General features: G+C 46.1%; 2 protein-coding genes across 2 annotated transcripts in view; one reads left to right on the top strand and one right to left on the bottom strand.

Moving 5' to 3' along the window:
• The window catches only part of LOC309879884 (lipase member M-like), a 49,317-nt gene that overhangs the window by 14,531 nt on the left and 15,093 nt on the right, over window positions 1-19,693 (bottom strand). The gene's annotated exons all lie outside the window — the stretch shown is intronic.
• On the top strand, window positions 6,012-14,034 carry LOC309880142 (lysosomal acid lipase/cholesteryl ester hydrolase-like; the record flags this gene model as incomplete). The annotated part of the gene is made up of 9 exons (XM_082764671.1): window positions 6,012-6,095; window positions 6,663-6,828; window positions 8,468-8,666; window positions 9,191-9,300; window positions 9,678-9,814; window positions 10,662-10,805; window positions 11,763-11,834; window positions 13,081-13,146; window positions 13,801-14,034. 9 exons carry the CDS (start codon window positions 6,012-6,014, stop codon window positions 14,032-14,034), a joined length of 1,212 nt encoding a protein of 403 aa, XP_082620797.1.

The raw sequence follows: 19,693 nt of genomic DNA, 5'->3' as shown, positions 1-19,693 counted from the left end.
TGCAGTCAACCAACGCATAGTGGCAGTGCTGGGTAGCAGCAGACTCCAGAGGTCTGTGGACTGACCCCAGCTCACATTAGGGCCAACTTCACAGCTGCAGCATGTTGCTGAGGGCCTGAAGCATAAATTAAGACTTTGCAGAGTCTTCCAGCACATGGTGATGGTGTTTTGTGCTGCTGTCACTGAAAGAGTACATCTCACTTTCCTAAAATAAAGCAGCTTCAAGCCCTCATCTTCATCTTAGAAAATAGAAAGTGTCTTGCAGCAGCAGATCTTTGTGCAACAGAAAGTCTAGCACAGATGAGGGCTGCTAGGCAGGCTCCATATCCTTGCAGATAAAGATCTTGCTTGCCACAGAAACCTCTGCTGCACCTCTACTGAGCTTCCAAGTGATACCCGAACTCACCAGACTGCAGGCTGGGGCACAGGCCTCCATGCTCCTGCCCATCCACTGCTGCTAAGTGCTATTGAAAAAACAGCAGAACATACTACATTGTGATGAGCACAGTGAATGCATACAACCCACCAAGCTGAAGCAGCACAAGTGTAGCTGGTGGCATTAGGGTTAATAATCAGAGAATCAGAGAATCATTAAAAAAATTATCTCCAAGATCATCTGGTCCACCTTTTCCTTAAAGGCCCCCAGGGACGGTGACTCCACCACCTCCCTGGGCAACCCATTCCAATGCCTAATCCCTCTCTCTAAGAAATGCCTCCTAATTTCCAACCTGAACCTCCCCTGGTGCAACTTGAGGCCATTCCCTCTAGTCCTATCACTAGTTACCTGTGAGAAGAGGCCGACCCACAGCTCCCCACACCTCTTTTTCAGGTACCTGGAGAGAGCAATGAGGTCTCCCCTGAGCCTCCTCTTCTCCAGACCAAACAACCCCAGTGCCCTCAGCCGCTCCTCACAGGACTTGTGGGCCAGGCCCTTCACCAGCTTTGTAGCCCTTCTCTGGACACGCTCCAGGGCCTCAATGTCCTTGTAGTGAGGGGCCCAAAGCTGAACACAGCACTTGAGGTGTGGCCTCACCAGAGCAGAGTACAGGAGGACAATCACCTCCCTGGTCCTGCTGGCTGCACTATTCCTGACACAAGCCAGGATGCCGTTGGCCTTCTTGGCCACCTGGGCACACTGCTGGTGCATGTTCAGGTGAGCATCGACCAACACCCCCAGGTCCTTTTCCTCTGCACAGGTTTCTAGCCACCCTGCCCCAAGCCTGTAGTGTTGCATGGGGTTGTTGTGATCAAAGTGCAGGGTTGGACCAAGAGTGGCCTGTTCCATCCTCCTAGCAGAGAAGGCTCCATCCCTGCAGAATTTCTGCCCCGTGTGGCCATGGGTGAGCAGCACCCAGCCACCCCTCACGTCTCCTCAGGGCTGTGGGGAACCACCAAATGTCCTCTCTGAGCCCGGCCTGGTCTCCAAAACACCACGTGGATCCAGATAGTCCATGTGGATCATCTCCCTCACAAATGCTTTCACAGCACCCTCTGCTGCTCAGGATTTCTCTTATCCTTAGGAAATCACTATCCTGTGGAGAGCACTCAGGCCAAGACCTGTCTGCGTATGTGACCAGAGAGCAGCCAGCTAAAGAGCAAATAGCATGGAGCAGTTTAGGAAAGAGTGATTAAAGAGGCTTTGGGCAGGAGGCCTCCTGTTATGGAGGAGGTCTGCTCTCAGCACTGCCCAAGGAGACTGGGGCCTGTGGAGCCACTGGGGCAAAGTAGCCTCGGTCCCTGTGCCACCAAGGCTGTGCACCCACCCAAGAGTATTTCCAGGAGCACCCCTTGGCAGCACAACTGGTGGGTGGCAGCTTGCATGGTGGGCGTTGGCAGTCCATGAGTAGGGAGGGTGCTTGGTGACCTTCTCTTCCCTAACTCTCTTGCCCTGGCACCAGCTCCCGTTGTGGTTTTCTTTGCAGAAAGCCCCTTCAGGAGCAGGAGGCTTTGTAAGGATTGCTGTCGAATAGATGTGACTTGGGTTTTATCTAACAGAGAATTTGGCTTTGGTGTTTCCTGAAAGGTCATATGTGTTTCAAAATATTGTGTTCGAAGCACAGTTTCAAATGACAACAAAAACATTCAAAAGTTTGGAAAAAAAAATCTCAAGAAAATTTAAGAGATTTCAGAATACATATATTTTAAAATCTCTGAAAAATTCCATTTTAGAACCCAAACAAGTCCAAAACTTCCATGTTTTCCTGTGGCTATCACTGCAATCAGCAGCAGCTTCAGATGATTCCTTGAACCCCAAGTGCCCACAAGGTAGAGGAACTTTCTCCTACTAGTTCAGTGACTCTTGCTCTGGTTCACTGGTTCTCAGCCAGACAGAAGTCATATTCCCCTGCTCTATGGGCAGACAAAACCCGCGTGTGTTGGAAATTTGCTACCTTTACTCAGGCCAACTTACACTAGTCCTGCTGGGATTTGATACCTACCAGCAGCACAAATGATAAAGCAGTCCAGCAGTTTGATTTGTGGTTGCTTTCAAGTAATATCCTCTTCTCTCTTCCCTTTGCTGGGCATTTGTTGTTGCAAGAGGAATATAAAATAATTTTTAAAACCTATGAGGTAAGCCTGGCTTTTCAGCTCAGAATTCTTTATTTTTATTTTAATTTTGTAAATTGATTTTTTTTTTTTAATTGCTGTTCTTCTTTGTTTGGACAGATGAGAGAAACGTATTATTTCTCCGATAACAAATGCAGCCAGTAGGAAAAATAAAGTAACATTTTTAGGAGAAAGGAAAGGGCAGTAATCCAAATATCTACAAGCATGTCAGATCAAGGTGCTTATGTCAGTACTTCAGGAGGTGCAAGTGTCAGTGCTTCAGGAGATCTGAATGGGGCTGATTTTACTGGCTTGTTCACACCTTAATAGTCTATGCAATAATTCAGGGCTGATTGAGGTCATTCTGGAGGCCTTCCAGATTGATTTTATCAGTGCTTGAGGAGAGGGAGGGAATACTCATGGGGCTGCAGAGATGGCAGTAGTGAGATATGGGCTGGGACTGGTGCAGAAGGGACCCAGGGGACACGACTCCATCCTGGTGGCATAGCAAGCCTCAGCAGATGTGCTGGGACCTCTCTGGAAAGTCCCCATCCCACACAAGAGTGCGCTGAGGTCTGAGGTCACTGGGAACAACTTGGTGAAGGCTTAGCTCCTGTTCTGCTCTCTTTCCATCAAGCTCAAGTAATATGGAAAGTAGTATGGGAAGTAACACAGACCTAGACTTGGTGCATGGGACCAGGAGTAGCCATGGCTAGATCAGGAGACTCTCTGAAGGCCTCTCCCCCAAAGAAAGGTGAGTTTCATTGGTGTTAATATATGCTGGGGGGCAGGAGGAGTGGTTTGTTGTCAACATACTTGATCCTGCTTTTCTGCCTTTCCTCCTCTCCCCGTAGGGGAAAAATCAGGCTCTGTGCTGAGTCACTGCTCATGAGAGGTGTGGCTGAGAGAGCTTTTGGCCCTGCCTTAAGCTAGTCATTAGTGAAAACCAGTCATTACAGTTTTGGATTGAGGTGGGCTTGTCTAGGCTTCCCAAAGAGCTCCTGTTTGTCTTTTAACAAGCTCTGCTTGACCAAATCTAGCAGATATTAACATCAGGAAGGACAACAGGAGTCAGACCCCAGATCACACTGCTCCCTCTAAGCTGGGTTGTTGCAATATGCAAGTGTGTAGGCAGTTTGGCAAGGGGTGGAGCGCTGGTTTGGAAGGCAGTGCTGCCAAAAATCCACCCACGGCCCCTGCCAGCCTTTGTCAGCTCTGCAGAGCCTCCCTGGCAGCAGTAGACTGAGGACACTGACAGCTGTGAAGCAGTACAGCCCACAGGAGGCACACAGGGCCGGCTCACATCGCCTAACAGGGGCCACGTTAAGTGCACGCCGACACATGGAGGTAACCACGCAGGTGGGGGTGGCCATGCACACCCAGCAGAGAAAGTCACCTCATGCAGTGCTCCCAGCAGGCATCCCACATGCTATGTGAGAAAGGGCATGTCCTCCTGATGAAACTGCTCCCATGGGAGCGCAAGGCAGCTTCATCCCCAGCCCCTTCCACCCGTTACAGGCAGGGAGCAGTTTGGCAGCAGCATACTGGCCCCATGGAGGCCATGAGCAATGTCAGATCACACTGCACTGTATTAGGTGGGAATGTCCGATTCACCATGTCTCTCTCCTCTTCTGGGTAATACTCTGACGTGAGCCTGGGTAGGAAGGGTGTCTCCTTTTGGAGCGATTCCAGTCCTTGGGTAAGTTGCACATTAGTGGGAGAAGGGATTAGGGGGAGTGGTGACCTGCGTCACTGCCAGGTGCACGGAGGAGAGGGATAACAGCCCGATGTGTGTGGGGAGAGTGCAGCACAGAGAGCACGCTCCGCTCCCTCCTGCTCAGCAGATCCTGGGAGAAAGACACCTGCCCTGCTGCGGCAGACGAGCTGACAGGTAACCCTTCCTCCTTCTGCACTTGAACTGCATCCGTGTGGGCATCAGGAGAGAGGTGCAGTGAGCTGAAGAGCCCGGCGGATGGGGGGGGAAACAGAACAGTTGTTTTCTGCTCAAGGGAGGGATGGTGGGGATGCTCAGAAGTCAGAAACGTGCTGCTGGTGCTCTTCCCTTGAAATTGCATGCTATTCCCATGATGTTGCACCATGAAAAATGCTTTCTGTCTCTTTCTGTCTCCCCTTGCTTTGCTTTTCAATACAAAGCAACAAGACAGACCCAGGCATCTTGGGGAGTGGAGCCATCAGGAGCACACACAGCTGCTGCCCTGCTGAGCCTCCCTCCCTCCTCTGCCTGCTGGTCCTGGTGGCCCTGCCCTCCTCATGAGTGTGGTGAGAAAGGCCCTGCAGCTGCCTGTGGCTGACCCCAGCTGCCACAGGCAATGCAGGTTGGATGCAGGGAACCCTTCTCCCCCAGAGCAGGGAGGTCCCTGGGAAGGTGGGGGGTCTCCATTGGCTGGGCCATGCCACAATCACCAGGACCCAGTGCTGGTGATAGCCCTGCTGTGAGTAGGACATGGGCAAAAGACCTCCAAATACCCCCTCCACCAGCACAGCAGTGCTGGTGTGATCCTGACCATATCTGCTGCAGAGACAGCAAAGGGAGTAGGTGGCCTTCTTCCCCACTGTGCAACCACCTCCTGCAGCAAGGAAAGCCAGTTAGAGATTATGGAAACCTGCTCGCTCTCCTCCTTTCCTTGGCCAGCAAGATATTTTGCAGGGAGACAGTGGGGTGGATTGCAGTGGGCCTTCGACCAGGTTCATCAGCTGGTCTCCATGCTGCCTCAGTGTGACCACAGCATGATCTGAGATCCTTTCCAGCTCTGACCATGCAGACTTGATGCCTGTGCTGTGAAAGCCATACACGTGCAGGAGCAGTGGGACCCCCCATGCGGGCTCCTTAGAATGTCTGAAGTCTTGGTACAGCATTTGTGCCATCAGGGAGAAGAGCAGGTCTCCTGGGACAGTTCATCATGCTGGTTTGCAAACAAATCCAAAGTGTCCTAAGGTTTCTACAGTCTTACCTCCAGCCATAAAGAGAGCCCAACCAAAAGTGTTATAAACAAAACCTCCATTATCCTAAAATTTAAAATTGAGTGATTTGCTTCTGACTAGTTCAGCAAGTTTAACCAAATAATCTATTGTTTTGACTATCTGAAACATCGTTTAAAATGAATAGTCTGTAATCCTCTCTTCAAAGACCAAGAATGCTTAGGTGGGTACAGATGTATACGTGTATGTGCATGCAAATACTTTTTCAAAATACGAGGCTCTGATGGAGAACGTGTGATTAAAATGTGATGGAGTTTGGACCCTGACATTGTACAAGATAAGCAAAATGAGCATTTCTTAAAACAAATTGTATGATTTCAACTTTAAAATTGTTTCACCTGTTGGGTGGTCAGATTAATCTACTAATAAAAGTATAGCACATGTCAAATGCCATTCCTGTCTCCTGTGTCAGCAAGATCAATGTCTCTTACTCTCATTATATTGACACTGTTTTTCAGAGAACCATGATGTGGCTGTTCATCACCATTGCTTGTTTCATCTGCAGCACTGAAAAGTGCAATGCAAGCCCCAAGGTGTTCATGGATGTTGTAAGTCCTGCCTTCTCTCTGCTCTTTTCTTGATGTGCCAGCCCCTAAAATGGTCAAATGTTGTATATGTAAGGTATATACTGTCACAGTCTAGATAGGACCCATGGTCTCTGCATGTGTATTTTTACCAGAGTTTGGTGCCAGAGGTTTATTAGACCTTTTGTCTACCTGTGTATATATACACACAGATTTACAGCTGGCATTTATGGGCAGTCCGGTCTGGGTCAACTGGTTTGGTCCAGACAGCTGTCTCAGGCTTGGAGCTTCACTCTCATTGCTGCCTAGCTCTTCATAGGCATTGATTGCAAAATAAAAATCAGCCCTGGACCTTTCTTTACTAGACCTGAGTGAGAGAAACTCACACCTGCCAAAACTGTTAGCTGAAGTCATGGTATCTCCACAGCATTGGTGAGAAGACATAGGGAGGTCCCTACACCACCCTCCTGCTGACAGCAGGAGTAACCAGATCTGGGACAGGGTGGCCGGGGCTTGATGTGGCATCTCTCCAGTACGGAGAACCCCCACCTCCCTTCAGACCTGTCCCATGTCATCCCTCCTGTCCTGCAGGGTGAAATCATTAGCTACCACGGGTACCCCTATGAAGAGCATGAAATTGTGACAGATGATGGTTATTACCTCACCATACAGAGGATTCCTCATGGTAGAGACAACTTGGGGAGTTCAAGCACCTCCCATGAAGCAGAGACACAAGGTTCCAGCATGTTTTGTGTCCGTAAGTGCCACAGGAAGGTCTTCTGGGTCCTGGGGCCCTGAAAACTTTGCTGGGCTGGAGGAGTCTATGGGAAGGTCTGCCTCAACATGGGTGGGTCCTCAGATAGGTATCCTTCCCTGTCGGATTAGCCTTGGAACAGAAGAAATGCAGGTGCCCACCGTGCCAACCCTGTTGTTCCAGGAGGATCTACCCAAAAGAGGAGGGGAAAGATAAGGAAAATGAATGAGGCAAAGAAATCTGTCCCCAGACTTTACTCCAGTCCAAAGCCAGACAAACCCATGAACTAAAGTACAAGGGAAGCTGGAATATGGACCCATGAACCTGGTAAAGGTATTCTTTGTAGAACAGCTAAGAGCCATTTATTACCAAAAATAAACCACGTATCCAGTCCAATGCCATCTCTCCATTTTGACTGCTTTCTGCTCCTGACTTGAGCTATTGTTTCAAAGGGAAGGGATGATTCCCCACTCTGGGCAGGGTGTCAGTCTCCTGGGAAATGGGAGGACTGACATATGAACATGGCAGATGGGTGTAAGTCAGTGTAAGTGAGTGTAGGGTTACTTTGTCATCTTACAGTGAGGGTCTAGAAAATAACATAACAAAGAGAAGACAAAGAAAAAAAAGGAGAGGAGAGGAGAGGAGAGGAGAGGAGAGGAGAGGAGAGGAGAGGAGAGGAGAGGAGAGGAGAGGAGAGGAGAGGAGAGGAGAGGAGAGGAGAGGAGAGGAGAGGAGAGGAGAGGAGAGGAGAGGAGAGGAGAGGAGAGGAGAGGAGAGGAGAGGAGAGGAGAGGAGAGGAGAGGAGAGGAGAGGAGAGGAGAGGAGAGGAGAGGAGAGGAGAGGAGAGGAGAGGAGAGGAGAGGAGAGGAGAGGAGAGGAGAGGAGAGGAGAGAGGACTTTTATATGAATCTTTTCATAGCTGCAGCCTGTGGTAGACTTTCTGTTTGAATTCAGATATCCCTATGATGGCCTATTGTGGCCGTGAAGTTGGACCGGCTTTGACCAGGGAATTGGAGCAGTCCTTTCCAAATTGAATCTTTCTATGCTCTCTTCTACTCTTTTCCTATGGCAGTTCATGCTTTTTGGTGCTGTGTCAAAAAAACATATATATATATTTTTTTCTGGGGTGCTGGAATTTGCCCATACGGATTGAAGTGGGCAGAAATAGGTGGAGGAGATGCTTCTGGCCACCTCAAGTACCTGTGTCTCTTGTGATGGGACTGTGCTGTGAGAGATAGACACAAAGCCTAGACTATGCTGGGTTTTTGGTGTCTCCTGGTCAGACACTGAGCCAAACAAAAGGCACAAGGAGGAGGGTGATCTCCATACAGTGGGCACATTCAGTGTCCAGACAGACATGGGGCATGGTTTCTTTCTTCCTGAGGGCGTAATTTACCATGCTGCATTCAGTGTGGAGTCCCACCTTTTTTTTTCAGCTTCATTTTATCGGTTTTCTCTGCCCTGGGATTACCAAAGAGCCGACACATTCACCAAAAACACATCGCCAAAGAGGCTGAAGGTCACAGGCAAATTATTCTCCCTACACTGTAGACAATTCTCCAGTGGGGTGCTGACAAAACAGTATCGGAAGTATGAATAGAAAGTTATGTTGGAGAAAATGACCCTTTTCTTCTTTCTTCAGCTCCAAAGCCTGCAGTGCTCCTGCAGCATGGCCTAGTGTTGGAGGGCAGTAACTGGGTTACTAACCTGCCCAACAGCAGCCTGGGCTTCATCCTCGCAGATGCTGGCTATGATGTCTGGATAGGAAACAGCAGGGGGAACAGCTGGTCGCGCAAACACAAAGAGTTTGAATATCACAACGAGAAATACTCAGCTTACAGGTATTTTCAATGAAGCTACAGAAATGCCATTAGATCTGCCCAGGAGTGCTTTCAGAAGAGTAAGCAGGTATCTGGTACTGTGTTGGGCTTCTAGCCCTGGCCCTGCAGTTTCCTTAGACTGGAGAAGTGGCTCCACCAGCGCAATTGCACAAGCTGCCATTGGGCATAAAGTTTACTTTCACTACCAAGACATGACCGGCGTGCCCGTATCTGCTAGAGACCTAGCAAAAATAGCTCTACCCAAATAGTCTTTCCCTAATTTAGCCTTTTGCTGCAAACACATTCATTCTCAAAAGTGTTCATGCAGCTGGGGCTTCTCCAGATGATAGGAGCAGATGGCACATTCCAGAGAAAATGTACTAATCTTTTATGGGGACAAATAACAAATAAACTTTGCCACTCAGAGGTGGCAGCACAGATCCTGCATATGTGCTGGTGGAAATACTACGTGGAAAAACTTGTCATGGCATGCCTATTACTCTCATCATTCTAATAGTTTAGTTACATGCCCATCTCTGTTGCAGCTTTCATGAAATGGCCATGTATGACCTTCCAGCAACAATCAACTATATTTTGCAGAAAACAGGACAGGAGCAGTTATACTATGTGGCTTACTCTCAAGGCACCACCACAGGTACTTATGACGGCATCAGGATCAGGTTGGCTGTGCACCCCGTGTATAAGTCTATTATATATGTATTATATTTGTGTATAGGTTTATATTATATTTGAGCAGTGGTGGTCCAAAAACTGTTGCAGCATTGGTTTTTGATTAATCCTGCTGTTGCCAGAGCCTGAAGAAGGGCTTGTGGGAGCTGCAGCTGGTCTCAACATTCTAGCTGGGAGCTGAAATGCATCAGCAGCAAAAGGTCCAGGTCAGGTCACCAACATGCACTTGTTCTTGCGTGTTAGAGCACTTTCTAGGGACTCTTCCAATGGCCACATGCATCAGGGAGCGAAAACTCACACATAAATAGCAGGGCAGGGTCTGATTTCTTCTCACTCCAATAGGTTTCATCGCATTTTCTTCCATTCCTGAGCTGGATCGCAAAATCAAGATGTTTTTCGCGTTGGCTCCTATCACCACAAGCTCAAACATGAAGTCACCCTTGGTCAGAGTGTTTGACCTTCCTGAGGGTCTCGTTAAGGTAGGTTCTCGCCACACACTCACCTGGTTTCCTGGTTTTCCTGTTGGTCAGTCCTTGGTTTAGCACTTGAGAAAGGTCCTACCAAAAGGAAGGTTTGCCCTGAAACATATGAACTGAGAGGGGAAGGTGAAAGTCGCTTCCATTTCCCTGCTCTCTGTGTGCCTTTTGCATTGAGCAGGGTACATTTGTAATTGTAGTCTTGAAACTGGGGAGCATTAAACCATGTAAAGCATCATGCTGCCCAGTCCTAACCAGAGAAGAGTTATTTCTAGATATTGTATCTGAGTCCTTCCTTCTAGACGAAACTTCTTCTAGGAAAGATCCTAGCTCTTCCAGGGCCCTGATCTTTTTGGAAAAGGACAAATTACAAAGCACAGCAAAGTTGTGGGAATGCAGACAGCAACTTCCAGGGGTGAACAGATTGCTGGCGGAACATCTGGAAGAGAAATAGGAGTGTGGGCCCTTCCAAAGGGCAGGGATGGAGCTGCTGACTCACCTCCTGCCAAGCTCACACAGCAGGCTTGGGGGCGTAGGGATTCACTGCTGACAGCCACCTCCATGTCACATCCTAGTGGCACAGCGTGCTTGCAGCTGCCAATCCAGGGCAGATGCACAGCAAGTTCAGGTGGTTGTAGATGTCCCAGTAGACAGAGCCTTGCTCCCCATTTTCCTGACCTACATGGCCACACAGAGTGTGCCCATGCCAGCATCAGCTACACAATGTGAGTCCTGGTCCCCATCTTTGGTAGCCAACATCTTCTGAGGGTTGTTCTGGCTTTGTGAGCTCTCCTCTGCATGCTGCTGAAGCATTGTGAACCATGCTGATTGATGCTTTTGCATTTTGTAGTTCATTTTAGGACACATACTGGTCTTCGATAAGGGCGAGATTTTGCAGCAAGTGACTTCCCGTCTGTGCAGCTACACATTCTTTAAAAGCTTTTGCTCTTTGGTCCTTTACTTGCCTGGTGGGTTTACCAACAGCTTAAATGTGGTATGTATGCTACAGATTACTTGTTAGGTGATCCAGTTTCTGACTGTTTAAGCCTGATTTGACTGTGCAGTGTCAGGGAAAGCACGGTATCCTGCTTTCACTGGCTGTCAGAAGTGGGGCAGGCTGTGGGGCTGGCCACCTGCATGGCAGACCCCTCAGTGCAGAGATTGTGTGAAACGTTCTGGGACCCCGTGACTCTTAAGTCACCTAAAATACTCCAAGACTTGACACATGTAGTGCCTCAAAGCCAAGTAAAGCAGCACCATCAGATAGCTGCCTTCACCTGCCTTTTGCATCTTTCATTCACCGAGAAATCTGCGCCCAACAGGGCCAGCACTGCAGCAACCCAGGTTGCTCATTGCTGTGTCCAGGTGAGCTGAGGCTGTCCCCAAGGATGGAGACCCCTCACAGCTTCATGTGGGGAAGGGCCATTTCCTCAGAACCAGATCCTGTCACAATTGGCTCCTGCAAGTAAAATCAGTGACAGGTCAATGGAGGTACCTAGGTTGGTCATGGATAGAGTCAGAGCTAGGCCACTATTTCTCAAAGAAATTGATGGTGTTATTCCTTAATTTTCCAAGGAGGGAATGCTTTAGAAATAATGTGTAGAACTACTGTGATGTGTTGCACATTGTCTTTGCAACAGGGTCCTGAGCACAAGATACAGTTTTACTTTGATTTGAAGTAATCTGACCCAGCATCCCATGAAAATTGCCAGGCTTACCGAAGGCATCTCTACAGCACCCTTCATGCCACTGTCTGTCTGCAGTGTGGGTTTGCATGACATGGGGCTGAGTCTTGCCTTCAAAGAGATAAGATGAAGCAGTTTGTGCAAATGAGAGCCCCAGCTAGCCTGTGTGAATCAAAGACATTGTATTGCTACTGAACAGGATTAAATGTATTTCTAATGGGATTTCCCCCAGTGCAGAGAATAAATATCTCCATGGTTTCTTCCAGAGCCGCATAGATGTCTACTTGTCTCGCTACCCTGATTCAACATCCCTAAAAAACATGTTACATTGGCGCCAGGTAATATTTCCTGATATAGAATAAGATAGCATGCAACCAGGAACCATATTCTTCTCTCTAAGCTGCCAAGGACCTCTTTTCATTACTTAGGTATAATCCTCCATTACTTTCCCTGCAGAGCTCTATGAGAGAAAGGGGAAATTTGGCATGAAATAGTTGTGCAGATGCAGTTCTTTTGGCTGCAACTTTCAACAAAAGATGACCAGAAGACTTTAGAGCTGCTAGGAGATGGAGAAGGAAGGAAAAACTAGTAATAAATCAGAACAAGAGATATTAGAGTGAAGGCTAATAGATGAGGGCCAATAGATCCAGTATCCAAAACAATTAATCATTGAAAACATGCACAACTTCTGTTGTAGCCATGGACTATGACAGACAAAGGAAACTTGCCCAGAGTTAATGACATGTGCCTTTTTTTGAGAATAGCTCTTGGATGTGTGTTAGGTGCACTGTGTGTTTCTGGGGCTTCAGCCTCCAGGCATCTATGCTCTGCAGCTTACCAGTCACACAAGAGAGGAGAGAGGAAGACCATGAGCAATGCCGAGGGAACTTACAGGCCATACTGAAATCTTCCTAGGAGTCGAGCTCTCCTTGTGAATGACAATATCACACACAACAAGCAGCATCCTCGAGCCCTGGTGGCAGGAGGGAGCAGTGGGGTCCCCTGGCAACCTCCACCATGCAGTTGTTCCCTCTGATGGCTGGCAGCAAGCCCCAGCACTGGGCACCAGCTGCTGAACCTCCTCCAAGGAGCAGGGAGCTTATTGCACAGAGCTGGTGGAATGTCCTCCTTCTGCAACCGTTGATTCCTGTTGATATCAAGTGTTGGTCGGACTAATTAAGTGAAAACGAAGCATCTTGTGTGACAGCAGAAGCATGACAGGAAAATACAAACTGGAACACAGCTCATACTTCCATCCCAGAGGAAAGTGAACTCTGGTCCCCTGCTCACATTTGAAATGATGGCACACCCAGTGCTTCAGTGCAAAACCTTCCTAAAGCATTTCTGTTCAGTTTCAATCAGTTTATTACCATTGAGAAATGAAATACGTAATTTCTAGGGCATCAGCATGCTTAATTTGGCTATCTTTTCTGCTATTAATACAATATGCAGTCAAAAATAGCTTCTCACTGATATTTGAAGCTATGCAGGAGTAAATCATCTATCCACCCTTCCTCACCTGCTTTTATCTTTCTCATGGTCTCATGCAATGCATGGAAAATAAACATAGCTCTCCTCTTCTAGCTCTATCAAACAGGGGAATTCAAATATTATGATTATGGCAGCGACAATGTGCTTCATTATAACCAGGTAAGAGAAATTCATTCTCATTTGTCAATAGAAAGAAAGAAAGAAAGAAAGAAAGAAAGAAAGAAAGAAAGAAAGAAAGAAAGAAAGAAAGAAAGAAAGAAAGAAAGAAAGAAAGAAAGAAAGGAAAGAAAGGAAAGAAAGAAAGAAAGAAAGAAAGAAAGAAAGAAAGAAAGAAAGAAAGAAAGAAAGAAAGAAAGAAAGAAAGAAAGAAAGAAAGAAAGAAAGAAAGGAAGGAAGGAAGGAAGGAAGGAAGGAAGGAAGGAAGGAAGGAAGGAAGGAAGGAAGGAAGGAAGGAAGGAAGGAAGGAAGGAAGGAAGGAAGGAAGGAAGGAAGGAAAAGCAAATGACAATGAAAATATTGCTGTGACTGAGACTGAATTTTATGGGATTTATGGAATTTACCTTGTCATATGGGATTGTACCTTTCTTATAAAGAAGAATTGTGTGATGTGTGATATCATTCATTGGTGATTTTTCGTCTCTCTGGTGAGATGCGTGGGAGTCCAAGACATAGTCAAGATCTGCAGTGATATTTTCTGGGCCATTTCTCCAGATAGGCAAGAAATTCCAAGCAGCAATAAGAACACTTTGTATCTTCAAATTGTCTGTGACTTCACAGGCTTTTCTTTCTCAAGTAATATTATTTATCTTCCAGAGCACACCTCCTTTCTATGAGCTGGAAAATATGAAAACACCACTTGCTGCATGGTATGGCGGCAGGGACTGGATTTCAGCCCCTGAAGATGTAAATATAACACTGCCTCGTATAACCAACATGGTGTACAAGAAGTATATTCCTGAATTTGTCCACTTTGATTTCCTTTGGGGTATGCAAGCATATGAGCAAGTATACAAAGAAATTCTTGAACTGATGAAGAAGAATGCCTAGAGTTGGAAAAGTGGCAGTAATTGTTCATTTCTCCTTTGTCTTTGGGGGCTTCTTTTATTTGAAGAAAAAAAAAAAAAAAAGTAAGGAAAAAAGAGGGGGAAAAGGTTCATTAAACTGCTGCGCTTGTTGTGGGATTATTATTACTCTGGCAACGAGGAAAATAGGCCAATCCCATGATCAGAGAATCATGTGGGATTTAGGTTAAGTAGATGGAGGTCCTCGCAGAAGTTGGGCATGGACTTTTGACTCTGAGTCTCTCAGGTGCCTCACCCACATGGGTTTCCAGCAGCAGGAAATTTCTGTGGAGCTTGGCTCTTGGCTGCTGCTGTAGGCTCTGGCCTCCCTATGGCTGAGTTCCCAGCTGTGAACAACAGGATAGTAGCTTGGCTCTGTTGTGCATGCTGGTGTTTCAAGTGTGCTCAGATGGGACCACACAGTTCATTGTTTTACAGTCGGAAGGAGCTAAAAACTTTCTGCTAGTAATAAAAAGAACTAGTCCTGCTGATTCAGGTGACACCAAACTTGATCATACACAACAGGGTTTTCAATAAGCTGTACCAAAAAAGACCATTTTGCACCATTTTATGTATTAGTCCCAAGGTACAAACCCAGCAGGAAGAGTCACTTTTTGCTGAGTCTCATAAAATGCTTTGGTTTTCTTTATGTGTGAGAGAGAAGAAGAGTCGGGAGTCTAACTCTGTTCTTAGCCTCTGGATTACCCTTCATAATAAAGTATTGATTAGGGGAGGAATGGTGAATTTGCCTGTTTGTGCAATGATATTCTTAAAATATGTCTACAAGCAAGCAGGGCAAAGGATAAGGCACTTTTCCCACAAAGATGTATGAAAAATAATAATAAAGCAAAAAGGGTCCACTGGGCTCTGTGTGGTTGTACTGTCTTAAACCTCTGGAGGAGCACAGAGATTTTCAGCACAGACCTCTTGTTGCATGCAAGCAAGGGACTTCAGCTTACCCAGTCCTCCCCCTGCTCTAGGACAGCTTTCTGTGGCTTGCAACACTGGCAGGTGCCCGCTGCCCACAATGCCCCTAGCATCCACACACCCTGAGGGAAGAGCTGGGTGGCAGAGGGCAGGATGGAAGTTGAGGAGGGGTGGGAATGCCCTCCCCAAAGGCATGCTGTGGGTGCTAGCAACCTGCTTCCATCCAAGAGTCTAGAGGTGATGGGATGTGGCTGCTGGTGTGCATCCCTGCAGGACAACTGTAGCAGGCTCTGTCTGAGTCTACAGAAATGATCAAAGGAGACCAACTGTAAAAACATTCACTCCCCATCCTTAAAGCTAGAACAAAACAGGACTGGGCAAGGTAATCATACCTCCCACCAGACTAGGTTGCCCAAAGCCCAATCCAAACTGGCTTTCAACACTTCCAGGGATGGGGTATTCACAGCTTCTCTGGGTAGCTTCTTCCAGTGCCCACCACCCTCACAATAAAGAATTTCTTCCTTATATCTAATCTAAATCAACTCTCTTTTAGTTTAATACCATTACTTCTCGACAAAGTATCCCTCTCCAGCTTTCCTGTAGGTGCCCTTTAGGTACTGTAAGGAGCTCCAGTGATGAGCTACATCACTTGTTGTATTTATAATGACATCTTTTTCTGTGTGAGTAGTTATTTACTGCAGGGCTCTGTCCTAGAGCAACATTCCTCCAGCGCTGCAGTGGATCTCCATGCAAATGCAAGACTCTTCTATCCTTGCAAATAAACATACAAAGCTTGGCAAGACTTTTCCCAAACAGACTTCTGAACAGCTTGTAAGAACTTAATTATTTTTAGTTAAAAAGTACTAACTTATTAATTCTGAAGGTTCGTAAGAATTGCAGCATTTTCTTTCTAGTCAGTTTAGAATGTTTCTGCCACTTCTGTAATTGTCTGAAGCAATGCTTGTATTGAATTTATTTAATTCATTTCCACAATGGAGTGTTTTGATGAAGTTCTTTCCAAACCAGGTTTTAGAAGTGCCTTGCTCCCTATGGAACTGGTACTTATCAACTACCACATGTTAAGGTTTCAGCAGTAGTTGAACTAGTGCATTTTGGAAGGAAAGAGAACAGTAAAAAATCAAGGTGCTTGTAAGCATAAATATTGTGATGTTCTGTCATCTTAGATTGCCTTGATCAATAAATGGACTGAGTTAACTGGGAAGCTGTGCTGATCTTGGAGGGACTGGAGTCCTTGCCCATCTGAAGCCTGTTGTTTTGCGGCTTGAGCTGTCTCTTGGCAGAACAAGGATGTCCAGGCACTGTGAGGGCTGTCAGCTCTCTGAGAGCTGGTCAGCAGAAAGATGAGGGGGATATTTTGGGCAGCAGAGCCAGGTTTCCCCAACCAGCCCCTGTACCAGAACCTCCATCCAGCAAGGGAGCAGAGCAGGATGGTGGCCAAGTGCAACTAAGACTCATCAGGCAAGTCCACAGTGATGACATAGGTGCAAGATCAGCCCCAGACAGCAGCCCGTGGGTCGGGGTCTAAACCAGCTCAGTCTCTCACTCTTAGACTTCACAGCCCAGCATGAGGCCTTCACCATCCCAGGGAGTGTATTCATGGCACAGCAATACTCCCTTTCTATTCTCCAGGGGTGAGCAAAGGAAAAAACCTCGACCATACACCTGAATATCTGGAGGGTGTTGCTCATTTAGCCACTTACTTAACTTTCTTCCAGATGTTCTCAGGAAAAGCAATTCGTGATCTGCTTGTGCACAGTGTGCCAAGCAGGAAGGGCTTAAAACTATGTCACATCCCATTCAAAACACAGTAATCACACCATATTTGCTGACCTATAATTTTCTATTATCGTCACAGCCAATGTAAAAGAAGCAGCAGGCTCATGTGCCTTTGTGTGGAGCATACGGTCAGCTCACAGGGCTGTGTCCACATCAGGGAGGTGGTGAGTGCATCTTCTACGGAGTCATTCCTGCTTGAGGATTATGCAAAGGCACATGCCTAAAATGACGATGTGCTTTTGTAAGTAATCCTAGGATTGTTTTAGTATTTGCTTAGAGCAATCTACTGGCCTACAGTGCTATTTAGAAACTGAATTGTACTGGGATTAAACTAGGACAGGGTTTCATCAAGCCATGTCATATGGTGCACAGCCTTTTCATGTTTCTCTGATCCTTAACAGCAAGCCTGAAAAACATCTCCTGCAGTCACTGCCATTGCTAAGTAGATTCAGAGTTTTTCTCATTTGAGGACACGTAGATTTCTTGGTTTAGTAACTATCAGCAATTTCTGTGTTATTTATGAAGTTATTTCTGAAACCTCTTTCAAGATTGCTAGATGAATGCTTGGAAGAAAGAATGGGTAATTGGTCCTGGAGACTTGTATTTTTGTGCATTGGTACATTAGGCAGATGCGAACAGGATGAAGCCATGGAAAGTTACGTTTAGCCTAAATAATTTTGAGATATAACTAACTCCAGTGTTCTTCATTAACCGGAGTAGGTCTCTGTTCCTGACTGCCGCAACTCACCCTGGACTCTGTTGTGTGGGTCTTGTTACTGCTTCCTGAAGGTCTCTGATTGCCTTGACCCTAAGTCAGACTTTCTGCAATACATTGAAAAACAGGCCCAAGAGCACTAAAATGCCAAATTTGAAAAGTTAATACTTTAATAATATTTTGAATTATTAATATTAATTTATTAAGTTTTCTGAAGTTGCCCAAGTCTGTTGATAAACAAACCAAACTATTTCAATGTTAGACATGTTTTAAAATGAAGTGTACAGTTAAGAGAGATCAGAAGAGTACAAGAAGTTCAGGATTCTTCTGGATTCACCTGAGCAAAGAAACAGGAATAGAGGTGAGAGAAATCACTGGTCACCATATCACGGTTATTTTGCAATAAACCTTAAGAAACATGTAAGCTCTTGTTGATTCAGTTTCACTACTGTGCATAAAATGATTGCATGAACAACTATAGAAAGGTGTTGTGAAAATAATTCATTGTTTCATCAAGCCTGACTGTGCAACATGGGTAAAGTCCCTATTAACTGTTTAATCAGAGATACTGGTGATATACCAGCCTCATGGAGGGGCTTTAAACTAGGAGATGTACAACTAGATAAGCAGCACTTTCCTTATCAGATTTTTCACTCGAGCAAGGTTGTTTAAGTTTATTGTGAGGGAATCATATTTATCTGGCTGGTATTACAGAAGAGTCTGTCATTCCTAAAATCAGAATGATACTGTTCTTCCCAGCTCAGGATGCCAAGACCAGACAACAGCTAGTTAAGCATCTCCCTACTTGTGATTTGCCTACCCTCATGCTTGGTAAGCATTAGCAGGTAGAAGGTAACAACCAGCACATTGGACATACTACCTGGAAGCTGTTAGGTGTGTGAAAGCACCAGGAGAATTGACAAAACAAGAGTTAGAAGAACAGTATGCATTGATCTGGTGTGCACTGATTGCCGAGGACATGATTAACACCAACCACTCTTGTAAGCACTGAGGAATGTGTTGCTTGCACCCTGATGTGCCACAGAAAAGGTGACTCATTGGCAGAAGACACGCGCCTGACAACAGAACAACAACAGAGGGGATAGAGTACATCTTATGGGCTGTTTCTCTTCCTGTTATCCCAAGAGGATGACAGGTTATAATCCCAAACAAGAAAATGAAAGATGCCCATCATTGCCTAACACTTATGAAGCCTGAAGTAAATAAGATGCAGAGCCAAAACATCACACCACAACTTTTGTCTTCTAAAAGACCTTAGAGGCCTGTCCTGGAAGGAGTTGGCCTGGGTGCTCAAGAGGAAACCGAAAGTGTACTGACAACTCAACAGTGGCAACCTTTGCCTTCCATGTCACCCTCTGTTGACCTCGGCCAGACCACTTGGACACACACATTTTGGCCCTGCTGAGAGTGTGTGTTCTTTGCATGGTTTACTTGCTTAGAAAGTCAAGTAGAATGTCTTTCAGTTTCTAAATGCTCTTGAGTTTTCTTAAGTTAGATCCTACAACAGTACTGTACGAATATTCCATGAGTGTGATTATACAGTTTAATTTTAAGATTCCCATAATAGTCTACCCAATATTTGCTTATGCACCCTACCAGGTATTATGAGGCCCTGGCACTGTAGGTTCATATCAGTGATGATTCACAGTTCTGTCAAATGTACATGCACAGCAGTGTCATGACAGTATTGTTCTTTTTACCCAAACTTGCACCTACCTGTCAAAATGTTCAGCTCTGGTCCCCTAACCTCAGAAACCTCTAAGGTCCTCATTTCTTCCTTTGACTAAGCTAAACAAGAATTTCTCAGTAAAAAACTAGCTGCTTTTTGTTTGCAACTCCTCTCTTTCCTACCATAGATATGGTAAGTACCAGTGCTAAATGCGACACCAGTCACAGTGCTGATACACCACTCTGACAGCCTTGTCTCTTGGCCAGAGGACACTGCCATCTTTCCAACCTCTACTAGTCACTACTGCTAGTATCTAGTACCTCCACCACATAGCTAGTACCTAGCGGAGGCAGAAAGCAACAGACATGACAGTGGATGAAGCAGCTGACTGTACAAGTAAAAGGTGAAGTCTGTCTTGATGCTGTTGAAGGAAACCAGAGGGTAGTGTAGAGAACACAGGCTGGGTGCTGGTTTCTCCATCCACGGGGCATTGTTTAAACACTCTTAGGATGGATG

The sequence above is a fragment of the Aythya marila genome (assembly GCF_965140915.1).
Source record: "Aythya marila genome assembly, chromosome: 7".
NCBI classification, from domain to species: Eukaryota; Metazoa; Chordata; class Aves; order Anseriformes; family Anatidae; genus Aythya; species Aythya marila.
This window is presented reverse-complemented; position numbering and strand designations above follow the sequence as displayed.